Source organism: Helobdella robusta (genome assembly GCF_000326865.2).
Source record: "Helobdella robusta unplaced genomic scaffold HELROscaffold_27, whole genome shotgun sequence".
Lineage (NCBI taxonomy): Eukaryota > Metazoa > Annelida > Clitellata > Rhynchobdellida > Glossiphoniidae > Helobdella > Helobdella robusta.
In genome coordinates, this window is record NW_008704392.1 from 2,033,817 (window position 1) to 2,054,389 (window position 20,573).

The following is a 20,573-nucleotide window of genomic DNA, read 5'->3' on the forward strand; positions in this document are numbered from 1 at the left end:
GATTCCGTCATTTTTTGACGAGGGCGGAGTCGGTGACGGAATGGGCGGGATCAACTTGGCGAGTGGCAGGTCAAAGGTCATCGGTGGTAGCGCCTTGCTTAATAATTGCTGTGCTAAGTTCTACTAAGTTCGTTTGGAGTCTCTCTCTTAAGTGGTATTAATTAATTAATTGGTAGCGTTAGTACTGATATTATTTAGTATTAAAATGTAATTAATTGGTTAATTAATTAATAGTCAAAGGATGTATTGATATTTAATTCGTTAATTAATTAATCGCTGTTATTATTATAAGTTTACAGCAAATTATCTGAAACTCTAATTCACGTCACTCTATCTTACCATTATAAATCATTCATTGATGTTATTATCTGTTCATATTATTATCCGTAGAATTTTTTTACTATTATTATTATTTTTATTATTATTATTATCGACACACTCATTGCTAGTGATATTATTCTTTAATTTTCTTTCACATCATGAAATGTATTATTAATTCAATGGTCTGCGGCTGGCCTACAGATGTTTCAAACAAGCTGCTCTTCTTGTTTCGTTTCGTTTCACATTCGTTTGGAAATATTTTTGTTTGTTTCATGCCATCTAATCAAGGTTTCTTTAACATCATTATGTTATGCACACGAACTCACGCACGCGCGCGCGCACACACATACGCATGCATACATGCACGCACACACACATACACACACGCATACATACCTACGTACATACACCCACTTTTATATATATTAAATTTTTGTTCATGTTATCTAGTCTTACATACATATATTATATTACACACGCACACACACACACATACATACACTCACACACATACATACATACATACACACACATCCACTTGTATATATATTGAATTTTTGTTCATGTTTTCTAGTCTTACGTACATATATATTATGTTATTACATTCTGTTACTCGGATTTTCTGTTCATGCTTCTTATTTATTCGTGAATATTTTTTTTGTTTGCATAAAAACATTTTATAATAATTAGTTTTCAGTTTTTAAAGAGTATCAAACCATAGTCATCATTTATTTTCGTTGTTTTATTTAACTTTGATCTGAATTGCAAATTGTAAATTCAATCCATCTAACTGAAGCCGTTGTTGTTGTTGCACATTTTGAAATTTGATTGAATCAAAAGAGTGAATGAATGAATGAATGAATGAATGAATGAATACAAGATTAAACGAACGATTGAGTGGACGAAATTTTTATTCATTCTTCCTCCAGCGCCATTCATTTATTCATTCATGTCAGATGTGTTCATATATGTACTAGTCATTCATTTATTGCATACGTGTGTTTCATACATTATATTAGTCAGACGTCATTTTTGGTTATTATTCAGCAATTATCAGCAATTATTTTGTTCTTTCTCTCTGTCTCTGTCTCTCTCTCTCTCTCTCTCTCCTGTCTCTCTCCTGTCTCTCTCTCTCTGTAAAACACATAAGCATTGTTACATCCTTCTCTTTCCCTATCTTTATGAATGTTAGGAGCATAAGCTAAAATCAGTCAGCATTCATTTTTTTTTTTAAATATATCGCCATCCACGCTATCAAACTTGCTTAATCAAGCGCTAAACTATTTATTCGTGGCCGTTATTACCGAAGATACGGAATATATGATATACTGCATATTAATTATGACGTCATCGTTGCGAGTTGTATAGCGCGTATTTTTTTCTTCATTTATAAGTTGTTCGGTACGTAATTAGTTAATGATGTTTAATGTTATTGTCGTTGAGGATTTAATATTTGAACTTTGATGTTGTTATCTTTTTTGTTGATTGCGTGTTTTTGAATTATCATTTTGTTAATCTTATTTTTAGTCATTCATCCATCCATTTATTCATCCATTCATTCATTCAACCATTCATTCAACCTTTCATTTATTCATTCATCCATTTTTTTCTAATTACTCATACTCCTCATAACATTTTCAAAGTTTTTTGTTATCCCATTGCACGTCATCATCACACACACACATACACACACAAAACACATACACACACAAAACACATACACACACACGCACACAAATAAATACTTTTACGGATGTATACATGAATAAATGTATACATACATGCATATAGATATATACACATACACACAAATACATACTTAAACATACACACGCATAAATGTACTTTTAAACAAACCCATAAATACACACATACATACATACAACACACTCAAATACACACTCGTACACACACACACACACACACACACACACACACACACAAATGTACACATACATAAACACAAACATACGCGCGCGCGCACATATATATATATATATATATATATATATATATATATATACACACACATACATATATCATTTTATTTATCTAGTCGACAGTCAGTGTTTGACTAATTATAAAAATTTTAATTAATGACAGATTTATTTTTATAGCGTTTTGTTTTTAGTATTATTTTAGTTGATATTATTAAATTTTATTTTTGGTGTTCTTCAACAAAATTGTAACATCATGTCATTGTTATTGTACGTTATTCGAGACGTTATATTAAACAATAATTGTTATTTGAATATTTTTTCATTTGAATTAATAGCTGCCGATAAAAATTAATTTCTTGTAACATTCCCCGGTTATGAAAAGAGGAAATTGCTACAGATAATCCGACGGAGGCAGTTAAAGTTTTTTTGATCACATCATGCCGAAGGAAAGAATGGAAAATGTTACAACTGCTGAAAAGATTGCTGGGAAAAAAGATTGCGGTCAACAACGAATACAATTCGCGAAGTTCTTGTGTCACTTGTTGAGTATCACCACATTTTAACTGCTACTAAGTGTTAAGGATCGGCTTTTGTGGAGGTCGATGGTCGCCACTGCCCTGAAAGGATAAGGCACGAGAAAGAAGACTGTTAGAAGCATATTTGTGTTGGTATGTTATGTATTTTATAGAAGTATGCAGTTTGAATTGAAAGTTTTTACAATGATATGAAGTTATGTAATGTAAAGTTATGTAATGAAGAAGAAGTAAAGTAATGGCGTCTTAGTTATAGATACTCACCAACATTGTCTCGAAACTCACCAAAATTTGACTTCTTAAGGATTAAAACAAATGAACAAAACACGAGGCTACGCGCACAGATATTTATTCACGTGTTCACCAGCTAATAGAAACCAACCAAAAAAAACATAAGAATCATTAAAAATTATCATAAAATAAAATATAGATAAAAGTTTACATCAAATATAATTACATAATAAGATGCAATCTGCGCATGTGGTCTGGGGGTATAATGATAGTGAACGTTACATTTGAAAAATAAAAATTGATGAATTTTAAATAGAACACTAGCATGAAGCCAAAACTTTTATTTTCAACTGGTGAAACAGAAAATTATGTACATATACATAAAATTATGTATATGTACGTAAAAAAGTTAGGAAAATCTTTCTCAAACCAACTGCAAATTTTTGGCAAAACCAACTTTGAATAAAATACCGAGTAAAAAATAGACTCAGAACGAATAATTAGTTAATCACACACACAAACACATGCGAGCACATACACAAACACATGCGAGCACATACACAAACACATGCGAGTACACACACATAGACACAGAGATAGACAGACAAAATCATCTATAGCAAATATAGCCACAGAAAAAATACAACCAAAGAATGTACTGGTACAGTACATATACATCAGTGTTTATTAGATTTTGTGTGTGCGCGCGTACGTGCATGTGCGTGTGTCGCCGTAATAAACTCATGATACAGCATGATACACATTTGATAGTCGATGACATAGCAGAAAAAACTAAATTGGCGAATGAGGAATTGGATATTGAATGTCGACTCTACGGATGAAGATTTTTTTCTCCAAGAAGCAGTTCTGTGTATCAATGTCTTAAAAATAGATAACCATAGATACATGGATATAAACTGCGTGGTATATTATTTGTTGATTTTAAAAATGCTTTGCGAAATTATGGGTTCATGTTTGTGAGCAGACTATATCAGAAAACTTAAATTATGATAAGTATGATATTCAGATACATAACGTAATTGATATATCAAATGCTAAATATATCAGTTAAAAAATATCTCTAATGTTAGATAAAGCTTACCCTTTGAAAAAGTAGAGGATCTGTAGACATGTTAAATGATAAAAGGCATTCTACACTCGAAGACAAACGATGACAATAAAAAAACATACACAAACATAAGCGCACACACAAACAAACTTACACACACACACACACACACACAAACAAACAAACAAACGTATACACACACATGTAACAGTTGCGATGCTAATCATACTTTCTCCTCCATCAAATTCCTTCGGTGACAGAATGTTAAACTTTTTCACTCAACAAGACCATGTATGAAGAGGTGTAACTACCACCCGATAATAACATTATCCAATTGTCAAAATACAATTTATTGCTTCAAAATTATTATTACGATATTAATTTAAAAATTTAATAATAATAACATTCATTATTACATTTAATGAGTACAATAACGGAATAGTTAGACCATCACATTAAACACAACATCAATGCCCTTTTTAATAAAAGATATACAAAATACGGCTATAAAACACAGCAAAAGAATGTTTAACACTAGTTAAGATTTACTACAACTACTACTACTACAACCACTATTAATTTATATTTTTATTTATTTATTTATTAAAATTTAACTCCTAATGTACATTCGCCAAACAACAGCAACTAACACCACAGAAATAATATAAGCAGTATAATATACAAACAATGCTATTGTTCAAGATAACCATAAATATATATATTTTTTTTATATATGGTTATATTATATATATATACATATATATAATACACCAATGTTATAATCAACCTATAAATATATTTTAATACAAACAAAGATAAAATCATGAGGATGAATGAATGAATGAATGAATGGATCAATGAATGAAAAAAGAGGTAGCAGATGACTGAGCCATCTATTTATGGAAATGAATGAATGAATGAATGAATGAATGAATGAATGAATGAATGACAGAAAAGTAACGAATGGGTGAGCGAATTTTTAATATAGCTGTCCAATTGGTGCGTTCTCCAGCCAAAGATCATGCATGAAGTTGTAGAGGGGTCCAGATACTGAAACCTGTCAATCAAAATTCAAATTACCAACTATCACACACACGCACGCACACATACACAAACACACGTACACTCACACATACACACACAAACACAACGAAATAAGTGATTTTAAAAATACGAAATATAAAATTATATAAATTTATATATATATATATGAATGGAATGTATGAATGAATGAATAAAAAAATGAATGAATGAATAAATGAATGAATGAATGATTGATTGAATGAATGAATGAATAAATGAATGAATGAATGAATGAATGGAATGAATGAATGAATGAAAGAAATTTTCTACCTTGTAGGGTGTTGGGTTGAGAGCTCGTTTATGGTCCATTCTAATATGCGAGAGAGATTCCTGGGCTCTTTGCCTTATCTCATTTAGAGTCGGCAGTCTTTGATTTATCTGAAATTATTATCATTTTTAATCATTTTTATTTATTGCTTTTATTATTATTAATATTATTATTTATATATAAATTTATTTGTAATTACACGTGTCTTGAGCTGATATTAGCATATAAGTAGGTAAGCTTAAATTTTAAAAAATGTTGTAACGCATGACTGTTTGATGATAAGGGCAAAAAAGGGAACGAGAAGCAAACGAACGAACAAACGAACGAACGTACAAACAACAAACAAACAAAAACGCATACACGCAGGCACAGAAACACGCGCACACACGCTCACATATACAATACACAACATACTTTCCCGTCCTTATAGTAGCACTTGTACAGGGGCTCGACCCGTTTCGGGGTTACGTGGGCCCTCTTCGATTCCTTGTGATAGCCATGCGGGTATTTAAAAAAATGGGTACAAATTGTCAATACAATACAATACAATACAATACCATACAATAAAATACAATACAATACAATACAATACCATATCATACAATACAATACAATACCATATAATACAATACAATACAACACAATCCTTTTGTTTGCCCCTACAACACATTTCATAAATTTTAGTTAATAATTATGAATAAATAAATCCGAAAAATAACTCTCCAAAAGTTTGAATGAAAAGAAAGAGCTTCTATTTAACTTGGTCAAGATTCACAAATCGGACATACAAAAATGATCTGCTAACAAAGTAAAATCAGAAACACACACACAATACAACACACACACACAATACAACACACACACACACACACACACGAAATACAACACACACACACACACACATAGACGAACAATCAATCAATCAAACAAACACACACACAAAACTGACTTGGAAAGGATGTCTGCAAAGAATTTTACCCCCCTCTAAGATGGGTTCCTCATTTGGTTGGGCCATAAGGTCGACCAGGGCGTGCCCGTCCACCCCGTACAATCTGTAGGCCAACTTTTTTCCTGGCATCGTCACTTTCTCCACATCTTCACTTAGTTTGATCCGAGGTTTGCCATTGACTTCCGCTAACTACGAATGGTTGTGTGTGTGTGCGTGTGTGTGCGTGCGTGTGGTATTTCATTCCAGTAGCAGATACCAACTTTATAAACGCAGCCAAGAGCAGGTTGTTTCTGGCAGGTGACCAGATGAGTGCCGATACCAAAGCTATCTATACAATGGCCCTGGGCGTTGGGTTGAGTTGTTCAGTTATTTAAAGTGAAGAAAAACTATTCGCCACTGCTTCGTAAGTGTGTTTGTGAAAAGTTGTCGGTAAATGTGTGTGTGTGTTTGTGCGTGCGTGTGTGTGTTTGTATATGCGTGTGTGTTTGTGGGTGTGTGTGTGTGTGTATGTTTGCATGTGTGTGTGTGTGTGTGTATGTTTCATATTAATTTTCAGACAACACAGAGTAAAATTTACTAGGAGGAATTCCATGGGATCCAACGAAAAATAATTTAAAATGAAATCGCATATCAAGCAGTTAAGTCATAGAATTATTATTATTTAATTATTTCATTTTTATTTATTTGTTATTATTTATTTAGTTAGTTAGTTAAAATGATGGAAAAATAATAAAATATTAATGTTAATCTAAAACACCACGACGTATTCGCAACCGTCAAAATAAATATATCATTATAGCATAGCAATACCACCATCATCATTCATCATCATTAAGGAAGGCGATTCGAATGCTGAATGAATGAGCGAATGAATGAATGAATAAAAGAAAGAATGAATGAATGAACGAGTGAAAGTAACAGACAAAAAAATGAATGAACGAATAATTCTTGACCATCATTAACACGAATTGAATACCATAAATAACCACACAGAAAGAGATTACCTAATTTCCTAATAAACGTTAACATAAACATGCATATATTGTACACGTGTTAAATTGTACTGGGAAAATTAAAAGTATATATACATGTGTGTGTGTAAATTTGTGTGTGTATGTGTGTGTGAGTGTGTGTATGTATACTTGTTTAACACTGTAATTATTAATAATTCATCGATGACCATACTACTAATCTGAATGAACAAAATATTATAAACCATACCATATAACCATAAATGGACAATGGTCATTTTAATAGCCTAATAGCATACGAATGAATATATTATAGATAAAATATTAGAAAATTAGTTGAATTTTTTTCAAATAATTTGCAGTTAATTGTGATTCGAGGACTGGATGGTTGGATTCTTTGCAGACATCTTAACCATTACACAACCGCAGAGCCAATTTATACTGTAAAATTCTACTCGAACAAATCTACGTAATCAGATATTGTCACTGAGCCCGTATAGAAGCAATCACGAAATCAGTATAGACAAGTAGTCGATTGGCCAGTAGTATAAAAGTAGCGAAAATGCAAATTGATTTTAAAAATCAATTTTAAAATGTTAATCTAGAAGCTAGCCTACAATAGCCAAAACTGTTATTAACGTCTTTAATCGTGGCCAATGTTGAACATATAAATCTCCCATGCATTGCACAAACGGATGAGAATGTCACTAGGCCTACATGCTACTATCGTTATCAGAGCCTAGATTCAAGATTCAACCCCAGCATGCATAAGCTGCATGCTAATTATTGTTAAAACAATTACTAGAGTCTGTTAGCTTTTGTCAGCTTTTAAGACGTGCACACACACACACACACACACACACACACACACACATATATATATATATATATATATATATATATATATAAGGGCGAGGACTTCTACAAAAGCAACCAAAAAACGGATAAAATAAAAAAAGCCAAACAGCTCATGAACAATTAGGAACAGGAAAGATTTAAAGAAGAGAGAGAGAAAGAGAGAGGAGAGAAAGAGAGAGGAGAGAGAGAGAGGAGAGAAAGAGAGAGGAGAGAGAGAGAGGTGACCACCACATATACTACATAAGAATTGAACTTGCCTGCGTGACACCAGGTTTTAAACCCACTACCTACAAAAAATAATAATTCTATCAATAATAATCAACAAATACTTATGATAATAAAAATAGTTATAGTTATTATTAATATTATTATTACAAAATAATAATAATAATAATAATAATAATAATAATAATAATAATATGAAAGGAAAAATACACATATAAACATTATTCCAAAGTTTGCGTGTGTGCATTTGAACAACTTAACACATACAAAACATAAACAAGTGTCTATAAACCTTAATTAATTAATAAATTAATTGATAGATTGATTAATCAATTAACTAATTAATTAATTAATTTTTATTTTCAAATAAGCTTGAGAGGTTTAAATAAAATTCTACCCCTGATGTTCATCTTGGTTCAAAAAATTTTTCAATGTAAATCACAAGCAACGTTATAAAATAAAATAGAAAAAAGTGAGACAGATGGATGGATGGATAGATGGATGGACGAATAGATGAACGAATACATGAATGGATGGATAGATCCATGGATGAGGAAATGAATGATGAGGGAGTGTAACGATAGATGAATAATTCTTCTTCTTTCTCGGGTCTTATCCATTCAGGGCATTGGCGACCATCGACCCCCCACAAAACCCGATCTTTAACACTTCGTAAGAGTTGAAATGTGGTGATATTCAACAAGTGTCGCAGAAACTTTTCTTTATTTCACCACCACACTTCACCACATTTCAAACACCTTTCCTTATTTCGTCAAAACTTGTTACTTGAGACAGATGAATGGATGGATGTTAGCATCTTGTTAGCATCTTTCGTCGCTGCTCATTGCTCCCAATAGAGGTTTATGATAACTCTCCTGTCTTTGCCATCAATGTCCAAATTTTCCAATACATACTCCCATAAGCTCCAAGTGTTTCACGCTATCAAAAGCTTTGCAGTAATCGACAAAACATATAAACAAGTCTTCCTTCATTTCAATCGCTCGTTCTATGAATGAATGCGCTTATTGTTTTTAACCTACCTATACCTACATACATGAAACCGTTATTATTATTATTATTATCATCATCATCATATCATCTTGAATAACAAAACAACGAAACATCAGCTCATCTGATAACAACTAAATATGACCCAAAAACACATACACACACACACACATCCACACACACACACACACACACACACACACACACACACACACACACACAGACTTAATATTATTATTGTTTGTTTATATATTCTATACACCATAGCATAAATATTTATGCACTTCATCCTTTCATCATCATCATCCTCAGTGTAGTGTGTGTGTGAGTGTGTGTACACGTGTGTGTGTATGTGCACGTGTATGTGTGGGTATGTGTGTGCGTGTAACCATGTACGCACATAACCACAATTTACATAGAAACATGTGTATCGCATATATCAGCACAATTTATATAACATTTTTCAATATACAAATACGTATAGACACATTTTGTGTTAATAAATAAATGAAAAAAAAATGACATTATTAATATTATTAACATTTAAAAAGTACTAATAACAATAGGTAAATTAATATTATCACTGACGAACAACTCTCCCAATTGCAAGCCACTACTACTACTTCTACTACTTCTACTACTGCTGCTGTTGCTTCAACTACTACTTTTAATACAACAAAAACGCATGCATACACAGACACACATAAAGATGCATTTATATATATATATACAGATTTGTAATCCACTCCTACTACTACTACTAATAACAATAATAATAATAATAATAATATATGTACTGGATTCAAATTAAAACGAAGCACTCTCATTAACATAAATTATAATTCATTTGCATGAGTTATAATTCGTTTGCATAAATTATAGCAATTCCTTGTCTCGGATTACATCTCATTAACATAAATTAACATGAATCAAAATTCATATACCATACATTAACATACGTTATCACTCATTACCATCAATGCTGCCCTCATTCTTACCTATAAATAGTTCAGCGCAAATAAATTTGTACAGGAAATTATTAAAAATTATAAATATAAATAAAAAAAATGAATGAATGAATAAATGAATAAAGGAATGAATGAATAAACGAATGTATGAATGAATGAATGAATGATTGAGAGATTAAACAATAATATATAAATAAATTGTAGGCAATTAATAATAACTATTTAATCGATTAATTAATTTATAAATGAATGACAGTAATTAATATTTAAATGATAATTAAAATGAATTGAACAATTTAACCAACTTGATGATTGAGCGAATGAACTGTCTCTTCATTAATATCATTGCTAGCAACGATCGTCAACTTCTCAAAAGCAGGGCGATTATATCTTTGATTGATTGGTTGGTTGATTGATTGATTGATTGATTGACTGTCTCCATCTTTCATTCATCCATTCGTTTATTCATTCGTTCGTTCATTCAATCATTCATGCACAAAGGCTTAATCATTCATGGCCTTTACTGAAGTTGAATTGCAATTTTTTTTTATGATGACCACAAAATCCTCCTCAATTCAATCATTCAGCAATCAACACATACACACGCACGCGCGCACACGCACACACACACAAACGCATGTGCACACGCACGCACACACACAACAACAACAGCTAACTCGTCGGCAATTTTCATAAAGGACTGCCTGACGATGACAGACAGGTAGGCGAGGTCACCGCTATCCAGTCTGACACCAAGTGGTACGTACCCTGCTTCTATCAGCGCCAAAGAAACAGCGCAAAAATTCGGTAGACCGCTTCTAAAAGGTTAGACAAAAAAATTATCTTCACCTAACATTTATAATGAATGAAAGAAACGTACAAGTGAATGAACAAACGAACATACAAACGAACGATCGAACGAACATACGAACACGAACGAACGAACGAACGAACAAACAACAAACTTGATGACGCTGTATGTATCAATGAGACAGAGGAAATCATCTGGGAAGGCCAGTCCGTACGATATGAAGGCTGCCAACTCTACCTTGCTCGTCTCACTTTCGACATAATCTTAAGAGTCAAAGAAAGATTTACAATGATTAACACGCAGTTATTAAAGTCTAAAATTAATCGCAAATTACTCAAGACCGTATACTTTTGTGAAAGATTAAAAGTTAATCATCCTCTCTCAATCACTCATAACTCTCTCTCTCTCTCTCAAGATTCAGAAAAATTGATTTAAAATGATTTACACTATCAATAAAGTTTGTATGTAAGATTTAACTCCTGCAAATTTAAACAAGACTGTATATAATTTTCTTCTCTCTCTCTATCTCTCTCTCTCTTTCCTTTCTCTTCTCTCACGCACACAAACACTCACACGTACACGCACACTCACACACAATACAAAACATCAAGCCCTTCACGTGAATAAACAAGAACATGGTTACATAACCAAACAAAACATCAATCACATCACAAGAACATCACATTTATGTACTTAAATGAAAGACTGAATGCTGTCATCATCACAATAACCCACCTACTAAATGTACATATATACATATGCAGCACCCATGTGAGTGATATGTTATCAAAATAGAGGTTAGGAAGATGGAGTGAATGAATGAAAAAAGGATAGAACAAAGAAGGAATAAGGATGAGAGAAAGAGAGGAAAGGAGAGAGGAAGATAGAAATAGAGAGAAAGAAGGGGAGAGAACTGATATAATTTTTCGGAAATAAAACCGGGAAAAAAATATAGGAAAGAAAGAAAGAAAAAAAGAAAGAGAGGAAGAGATAGAGAGAGAGAGAGAGAGAGAGAACGACAAAGGAACGTTTAAAAATAAAATAAAGCAGAGGCAAACCCAGAAGTAAAGGAGGAAAACAAGACGAGATAAAAAATATTATGATAGATAAACATCGCATTGCTATGTCGTCTGCCTAGAAAAACACCAACATTCCATGGAAACAAATCATAAAAAGGTTAGCACTCTGGTTATAACTTAGGGAACAGAATTATTTATTTATTTATTTATTATGGTCATAATATCCGTACAATAATATTCCTACTAAATCAATAAACATTAATTAACTAATTGGTTGATTAATTTACAATAAATGAAAAAAATTTGGGGAAAAAATTAAGAAAATGTTTATGATACGGTATATCTTATGTTAAAACATGGATATTTATATATATCCATGTGTTTAAATCACAGCTTCAGCAAATGATTATGTTTTCAAAATAAATAGAAAACTGATAGTATTACAGCAGGCATGCATATATACGTATATACACATACACACATACATATACGTTTATACACACATACATTACGTATATACACATAAATATATATACACACATGCATACATACATAATTACATATGCTTATATTCAATTTCAATTCAATTCAATAATGAGTTCATTCAGCAAAAAAGCCTGGAGACCCGAAGATATGAAATTGGCACCAAAAATTATAAATAGAAAAAAATGTTTACATTTCACAATGAAATAATGGTAGTTCTATAAATAAGAAAAAAATAGAATTAATTAAATTATTTAAGTATTGAACCATCTTAAAATTGAATAAATATTAAGTACATAACGAAAAACAATTGCATCAACAAAGGACATGGTTGAAATAATTAGACTGAATGAGCAAATAGATAGATTTTCTAATTAGAGCAAGAGTAGAAGAGTTTTTAGTAGTCATCGGTAATGAATTCCAAAGACGCATAGAGATGTGTAAGACAGAGTTGAGGAAAAAATTTGTTCTAGGTTTCAAAAAGTAAAATTCAGAATTAGAATGTAAACAATTTTGCCTAGTATTTTTAAATAAATTAATCTGATCTTTAAGAGATTGACAATAATTTAATTTAAACATTTTAAAAAAAATAGTAATAGATAAATAATATGTAGTTGGTTTATGGTAAAGATATTTGCTGTTTGATAGTATGAACTTACATGGTCAAATCTCTTTAATTTAAACAGAATGCGAAGAAAAAAATTTTGACCTAGAGTTAAAATATGATGGTTAGATTTAGACGTACCACCCCAGACAGAAACACAGAAAGTCAAATAAGGAAGAATAAGAGTTATATAAAGTTGTTAAGATAAATCTAGAAAATTTAAACCTCAGACGATAAATAAGACCCAAGTATTTAGACAGTTTACAGGAGATATGTTTGATATGATTCAACCAAGATAAGTTAGAGGATAAAATAACTCCCAAAAATTTGAATGACTCAACCCTTTCAATGGTAATATTATTTAAATATATAACTAGGTAAACAATATCTGTTCTAATTTTAGGACCAAATAATATAAAACATGTTTTACTTAAATTGATAGGTGGATTATTTGAAACAATCCAATAGTAAACAAAATTTAATTCGTAATTAATTATAGAAACAAGTATATTAAAATCCGAATGAGATACATACATACATACACGTATATACACATAAATATATATACACATATACATACATACAAACATACATGCATCAGTCAATAACCACAGCCAATACATAAAAACAAACAAACAAACATACAAACAAACATACATACAAACAAACAAATTCTTAAAAGATGATAATTATGTAACTAATTCCAATGTTTCCAAGACAGCCATAGTTGAAAGTTCATCCAATGGATAATTGGAACATAAAACAAAAATCTGTCACAGAAAACAACAAAAAATAACAGCCAAAAATAAAAAAACTAAATAAAAAGAGATCGAAACAAAAAAACATAAACAACGAAATGTTAGACGGACAGACATAGAATAAAAAGTAAATTGAAAAAAAAATTACATATAACAGACAAAAAAAACATTCATCCAAAATATATTTCTTTCAACTGAATAACTCAAATATCAAAGGTTACGTATGATTGACGGAATAAAAAAGAATAATTAAGTGAACGAACAAACGAACAAATGAACGAACAAATAAATAAACGAACGAACGAACGAATGAATGAATGAATGAATGAATGAATGATCGGACGAACAAATGAACGAACGAATAAATAAAGTTACTCACTCAAAGTTGTTGTGAGTGCTTCGAGCCAATGTAAACTTCTTTGCAGAATATCTATAGAGTCACTACTGTTTGCCTTACACTTCAACATCTTTAATTAAATTAATTTTTTATTTTTATTATTTTTTTTTAACACAACTATTATTATTGTTATTATTGTATAATAAAAACAAAATTTTTTTAGTTTTTAATGAACAATCAACAAATCAGCTACACAACCGACCAGCTCACTCAGCAAAATCAACCAACCAATCAACTAGCCCACCAGCCAATCAACAAACTCAAAATCAACAAACCAACCAACCAATCAGCTAACTCAACCAATCCAGCAACCAGCCAATCAACTAGCCCACTCAACAAATCAGCCAGCCAATCAAAGCAGACCTTATCTCTGACATCTTCAAGGCCATTGAATGAACTGACGTAGGCATGAGCGTGTGTTCCCTTAACTGGTATGCCAAACAATTTGCCAGCCAGTAAATTGCTCGTCGCGTCGAAACCCCCCATATAGCAATATCTATACAACAACAACACTATAATAATAACAACAACAATAATAATAATAAAAATAACACATAAATAATAATAATAACCTTGAAGCACTGAGGCCCCCATCAGGTCCCTGAGCCCTCCTTAGGCCAAACTCCAACAACCCCTTCTTTGGACCTACCGCCAATCGGAATCTGGCCGCATTTGTCGCTACCAAACTGAATTAATAATATTAACAATAATAATAAAAATAATAATAATAATAATAATGTGCGTGCCTGTTGTAATATAAAGTAAACGCTATCAAAAATAAAAGCATTAGTTATTTCATTCCCAATCCGTATAAACCAACAGCTCATTAAAATTAATGAACTGAAATGCTAATTAGATGGGTGGAAAGTTAATTAATGTTAATACACACACAACCCGTCACGTACAAACACACACGCACGCACGCACGCACACACACACACGCACGCAAATGTCTTCCCAAACTTTATTACCATAGAGAACTACCAACACAATCTATCTCATCAAAATACAATTCCGCAGACAAAAAACAAACCTTGCATAATTAACAAGAGTTAACAAAGTGGTCTCCAGTAACTGAACCACGGCCAGAGGGCCCTCCAACCTCAAGAGGGGTACTTTGGGGAACACCACCATGCCCTCATCGATGGCATACACCTCTACTTCGTTGGTATTTAAGTGTGATAGGTAGTTAAAGAATTCAGACTCTGTATGGACTGGCAGCAGCTTTCTTAGGTATTCAACGTCTGTGTATGTGTGTGTGTGTGTGTGTGTGTGTGTGTGTGTGCGTGTGCATATATGGATGTGTATGTGTATGTGTTTTGTATGTATTAGTGTCTGTGTATATATATGTACGTATGTATGTCTGTGTGTATGTATGTATGAATATATGTATGAATATATGTATGTATGCATACATATATGTGTGGGGTTAAAGTGAAGGATAGGAGGAGTAGTACAGAGCTGATGTCAATGATGGGATTGAATGAGGACATTGTGACATTGATAAGGAGATCGAGATTGCGGTGGTATGGACATGTGTTGAGAAGGGATAAAAGGATCGGGATTAGGTGAGCGTTGGAGTTCGAGGTTGAAGGAGTGGTAGGAAGGGGTCGTCCGCGATTGGGATGGAGAGAGCAGGTGGAGAAGGACAGGGTGAAAGCGGGGTTGCGTGATACTGAGGCGAGTGACAGATGTGGATGGCGTCGAGGGGTATTTCGGTTTCATCATAGGTAGCCAAACGGCAACCCCCGATCTCGGGGAAAATGCCGTCTAAACGTGTGTTGTTGTTGTTGTTATGCATACATATATGTGTACGTTTGTGTGTACATCACACATATATCCACCTTTTTCAGAATAACTGAAATTGTGAATGAACTTGAGACATTCCTCGAGGCCAGCGAAGATGGTGAACTCCCCTTGGAATGGATTCTTCCTGAAGTAAAGGTCAAAGACTGCCCTCTCTGCATGCTTCCTGCTCTTCCAATAAGCATAGGCCATCGTGATCTGGTAGTAATCTGTGTGGTGCATACACACATGGATACACACAAACATACATACATACATACATACATGCATACACACATACATACACACACACATACATACACACATACATACACACATACATACATACATACACACATACATACATACATGCATACACACATGCATACATACATACATACATACATACATACATACATACATACATACATACATACATACATACATACATACATACATGCATACATACAAATACACACACATTACCATGCACTCAGGATTCTATTTAAATAAACAAACAAATGAATAGTTTTGGGATTGATTGATTGAAACATACAGGCATATACAGATTGTTTGATTGATTAATTGATTGATTGATAGAATTGAAAATGAATGAATAAAAAAATATTGATACAAACCAGAGAGTAGAGGTTGTATGACTCCATTCTGATCGTCACTTGTCTCCAATTTTCCATTGCCATTTGTCAAGTTGGTATCACTCATTTTTTTTTATTTTTTGTTAAAACAATTTTAAAAAACAAATTATATTATAACTCTAGAGATGAATAGCCAGCCACAATTGAAAGTTAACTTTATTTATTCCATAACCAAACTGGTCAATTAAGTAAAATAGAATACTGAAAATTACAAAAACACAAGACTAGGGTATTTTTTATTAAAGCAAGTTGATTGCTAAATTAATTATTAATTTTTAAAAGAGATGAAAATAAAATGATAAAAGAGAGGATGATGTTTTATTTTTTAGATTGCAATTTCATCAGCTGATAAATCTAACTAACTTTAATTTATTCATAAATCTGCCATTGATTAAGTTAATTTCTAAATGATAATGCATTTAAATTTAACTATGGCTTTTCTGAAAGCATATTTCATTTTCATTTTTCATCCAGCAGACAACCTTGGATGTTCCAATGTTTTCAGTTTCTAAAAAATTTTCCATTTCAATTTCAATCCGCAATATATAGTCTTTTAACCTTTACCCCCAATTGCACATATTATATGTATAGACACAAGCCATACTGATTTACATATATATTGTATATGTATGTTGTATATTGTATATGTATGTCGTATATGTAAGTGTATTGTATATGTATATTGTATATGTATGTTGTATATGTACATTGTATATGTTTGTTGTATATGTATATTGTATGTGTTATATTACTAAGTGTTTATATATATTACATATAAACATGTAAGTATATGTGATAAGATAATATAACATACATGTGTGTGTATATATACATATATATATATATACACTATATATACATAAATATATATATATATTTATTGTGGGTATACACTATATATATATATAAATATATATATATTTATATATATATATTTATTGCGGATATTAATATATATATATATATAATATATATATATATTATATACATCTTATATAAAATAGATATACCATATAAAAATGCTAATATATATATATATATATAGAAAGCAATAATACATTACAACATTGATTTTATTTTGTATAGATCAGATGTCATTCCCCCCCCTCTCCCGCACAAACACACAGACACGCACGCACACTCTCACACACACACATATATATAATATATATTATATATATATATATATTGCATAGTTCATTCACTTCCATAGTACATCCCAACCGGTTTATTTCACCCCTTCATTTTTCATCATCACAAGCCAACCAGTGAGGAGCAGATGGGTGTGGCTGGTTGTGTGTGTGACGTTTTTTACGTTTTATTTTACAAATTTAAACGTAGATTTTATGTACATGTACGTGAATTTTTTAACTAGTTATTTACTAAATTACTTAATTACCAAATTAATCAATCATTTGATAACTAAACGTGCGGCTGTTCGATGCTTTTCAGGAGTTTGGGCGATTTTTTACTTGTTTGTTATTACATTTGAATTTTGTTTAAATTTGGACGAGATTACAAAAATGTGGAAAACTCAAAGTTGTTTTTATAACTTTACCACATACTTGCAAGAATAGAATTTTACAATCACAAGCAGTTTTGTAACTGTGTTCTCAAAAACCAACAGCAGCACATTATTGTACTTTATTTCAAGCATTAAGTTTTTAAGTTTATAATTTTTCAAATTTTGAATTAATATATTCAAACTTTTGATCATAATTTAAATAAGAAATTAAACATCAAAAAAGATAAATAATGTTCATTCTCGTCGTCCGGTTGAAATTTGTAATCTGTAGAAGTAAATATAACAAAAAAATCTCCGACTGTCACGTCCTTCGTGTGTATTGCGTGATTTATCGTGCGATGTTTGTGCATGTTCATTCCATGGTTCATTTCTCTAAACCTAGAAGGAGTAGTAATTGACCTTTAACCTTTTTTAACTTTTTGAGAGTGTGTGTGTGCGTGTGTGAATGTATGCGTGTGTGGGTGTGTAGATGGCTGGAGTGTACTGTGTCTTACGTAACTTAATATTGTGTGTCTTGTTGGCTGGCCTTTCCTGCAATGGGGTTAAATCGATTTTTTCCGAAATGAAGCGCCGTTGTCAGAATTAAAATTAATTTCCCTTTTAATGACCTTGTAAACGTAAACAAAAAAAATGGCTACTCCTGGTTCACCGCACACGAAATCCGAAGACATCTACGGAGAAAAATGGGATCGCTGCCTGTCAGAGTCCGCTATTAAAATTGGTTACATTTTGTTTTTTTTTTATTAATTTTAACTTTTTTTGGTTTTATTTCATTTTTATGACGTATATAAGTAATTTATTTATTAATTATTATTTATAATTTTATATTATATTATTAAATAAAATAAATTTTAATTTTCAGTTTTCATGATAATTAAATAATGTTATGTTATTGTTTTAAATTAAAATATAAATGTAATTTTAATACTTTTATATTAAAAATTGATTTAATTTAATTTTTAGCAATGGGTGCTGGATTGGGAGTTGTCTTTTCCGTCATATTTTTTAAAAGTAAATCTTTAATAATAAATTTTCATGATTTTTTAATACATAGTTATAGAATTTTTCATTTTTGATTTGTCACAATTATTTCATGGTTTATATTATAATGATAATTTCTTAATAATTTCTTAATACATTATATTTAAAATATTTTCATGTTAAATATATATAATATTTTCATAAATTTTTTTCCAGGAAGACCATGGCCTGTTGTTTTTGGATCAGGAATTGGGATAGGGATTGGATATGCTAATTGTCAGCATGACTTCATTCATCCTAACTTGGTGCATGGGAGAATTAAAAGGGTTGAAGCAAATGCCAAAGTAATTTTATGTTTGTTTATTTTCAGTATTTCTTATTAATTGTATTTATTTATTTTTTATTTTTTGATAATAATTAATTAAAGTTGTGTTATGTTATATTTCAGACTGAAACAAAGAAAGAATAGCCTGTGAATTCATTTGAAATTTTTTCAAAACTTTTTTCAAATTTTTCGTCTCTACATTATATTAGGTCTAATAAAGGATAGAAAGATTCTTTTTTGTTTTTTCAATGAAGTTTATAGTTATAAAAATAATGCTTAATCTGCAAAGATGCTTTTCAAAATGATGAACATACATGTACATAACATCGATCTCTCTCAGTTTTGTAATAAAAGATTTTGTTCTTAGCAAATTCCTTCATTTTATCATAAAGCTATTTTGTCAACTGTCACCTACATACTATAATGTGTAAACTGACGAGAATAACGCAATTATGCTAAATAAGCAATGTCAACTACGATGTTTCTAATAAGTTACGTAATTCTATCAAAGAAAAATGGCTAGGTCAGTAAACAGTATATTAATTTACAGCATTTTAAAACAAGGGGTAGCTTTGTTTGTAACCCGGCCCAGTTAACTTTCCATGCACTCGTAAAAGTTTTTTCTTTATTGAAATGAATCAGACACGTTTTTCATTATTTATACATTGAGTAGAACGTTATTCTGTCCATACTGTCGAACTCAAATAGCTAAAGAAAATGTTTTGGCAGAAGATTGTCACAAAGAAAGCCGCAATTTTTGCCCCGATTTATACATAAAGACATGTCGTTAACACATCGATATACA

General features: G+C 31.3%; 3 protein-coding genes across 3 annotated transcripts in view; 2 read left to right on the forward strand and 1 right to left on the reverse strand.

Moving 5' to 3' along the window:
• Positions 1-4,424: 4,424 nt before the first annotated feature.
• HELRODRAFT_112333 (hypothetical protein) lies at positions 4,425-17,494 on the reverse strand. The gene is made up of 14 exons (XM_009020357.1): positions 16,920-17,494; positions 16,341-16,511; positions 15,530-15,740; positions 15,069-15,182; positions 14,780-14,992; positions 11,390-11,485; positions 11,102-11,242; positions 10,730-10,814; positions 6,655-6,735; positions 6,395-6,583; positions 5,860-5,931; positions 5,448-5,555; positions 5,000-5,151; positions 4,425-4,943 (listed from the first exon to the last, which is right to left on the reverse strand). The coding sequence occupies exons 1-13, from the start codon at positions 17,002-17,004 to the stop codon at positions 5,074-5,076; spliced, it is 1,644 nt and encodes a 547-aa protein (XP_009018605.1). The 5' UTR covers positions 17,005-17,494; the 3' UTR covers positions 4,425-4,943; positions 5,000-5,073.
• A 1,628-nt stretch (positions 17,495-19,122) lies between these two features.
• Positions 19,123-19,760, forward strand: HELRODRAFT_138688 (hypothetical protein; the record flags this gene model as incomplete). Its single annotated transcript, XM_009020358.1, has 2 exons — positions 19,123-19,183; positions 19,660-19,760. Coding segments are annotated over 2 exons (162 nt in total), but the record flags the coding sequence as incomplete, so codon positions are not given.
• A 523-nt stretch (positions 19,761-20,283) lies between these two features.
• HELRODRAFT_192049 (hypothetical protein) overlaps positions 20,284-20,573 on the forward strand; it is a gene marked incomplete at its 5' end in the record, with an annotated part of 8,267 nt that continues 7,977 nt past the window's right edge. The window contains one exon of the mRNA XM_009020359.1: positions 20,284-20,291. Within this exon, the coding sequence (XP_009018607.1) occupies positions 20,284-20,291 (8 nt within the window). The remainder of the gene's footprint in view (positions 20,292-20,573) is intronic.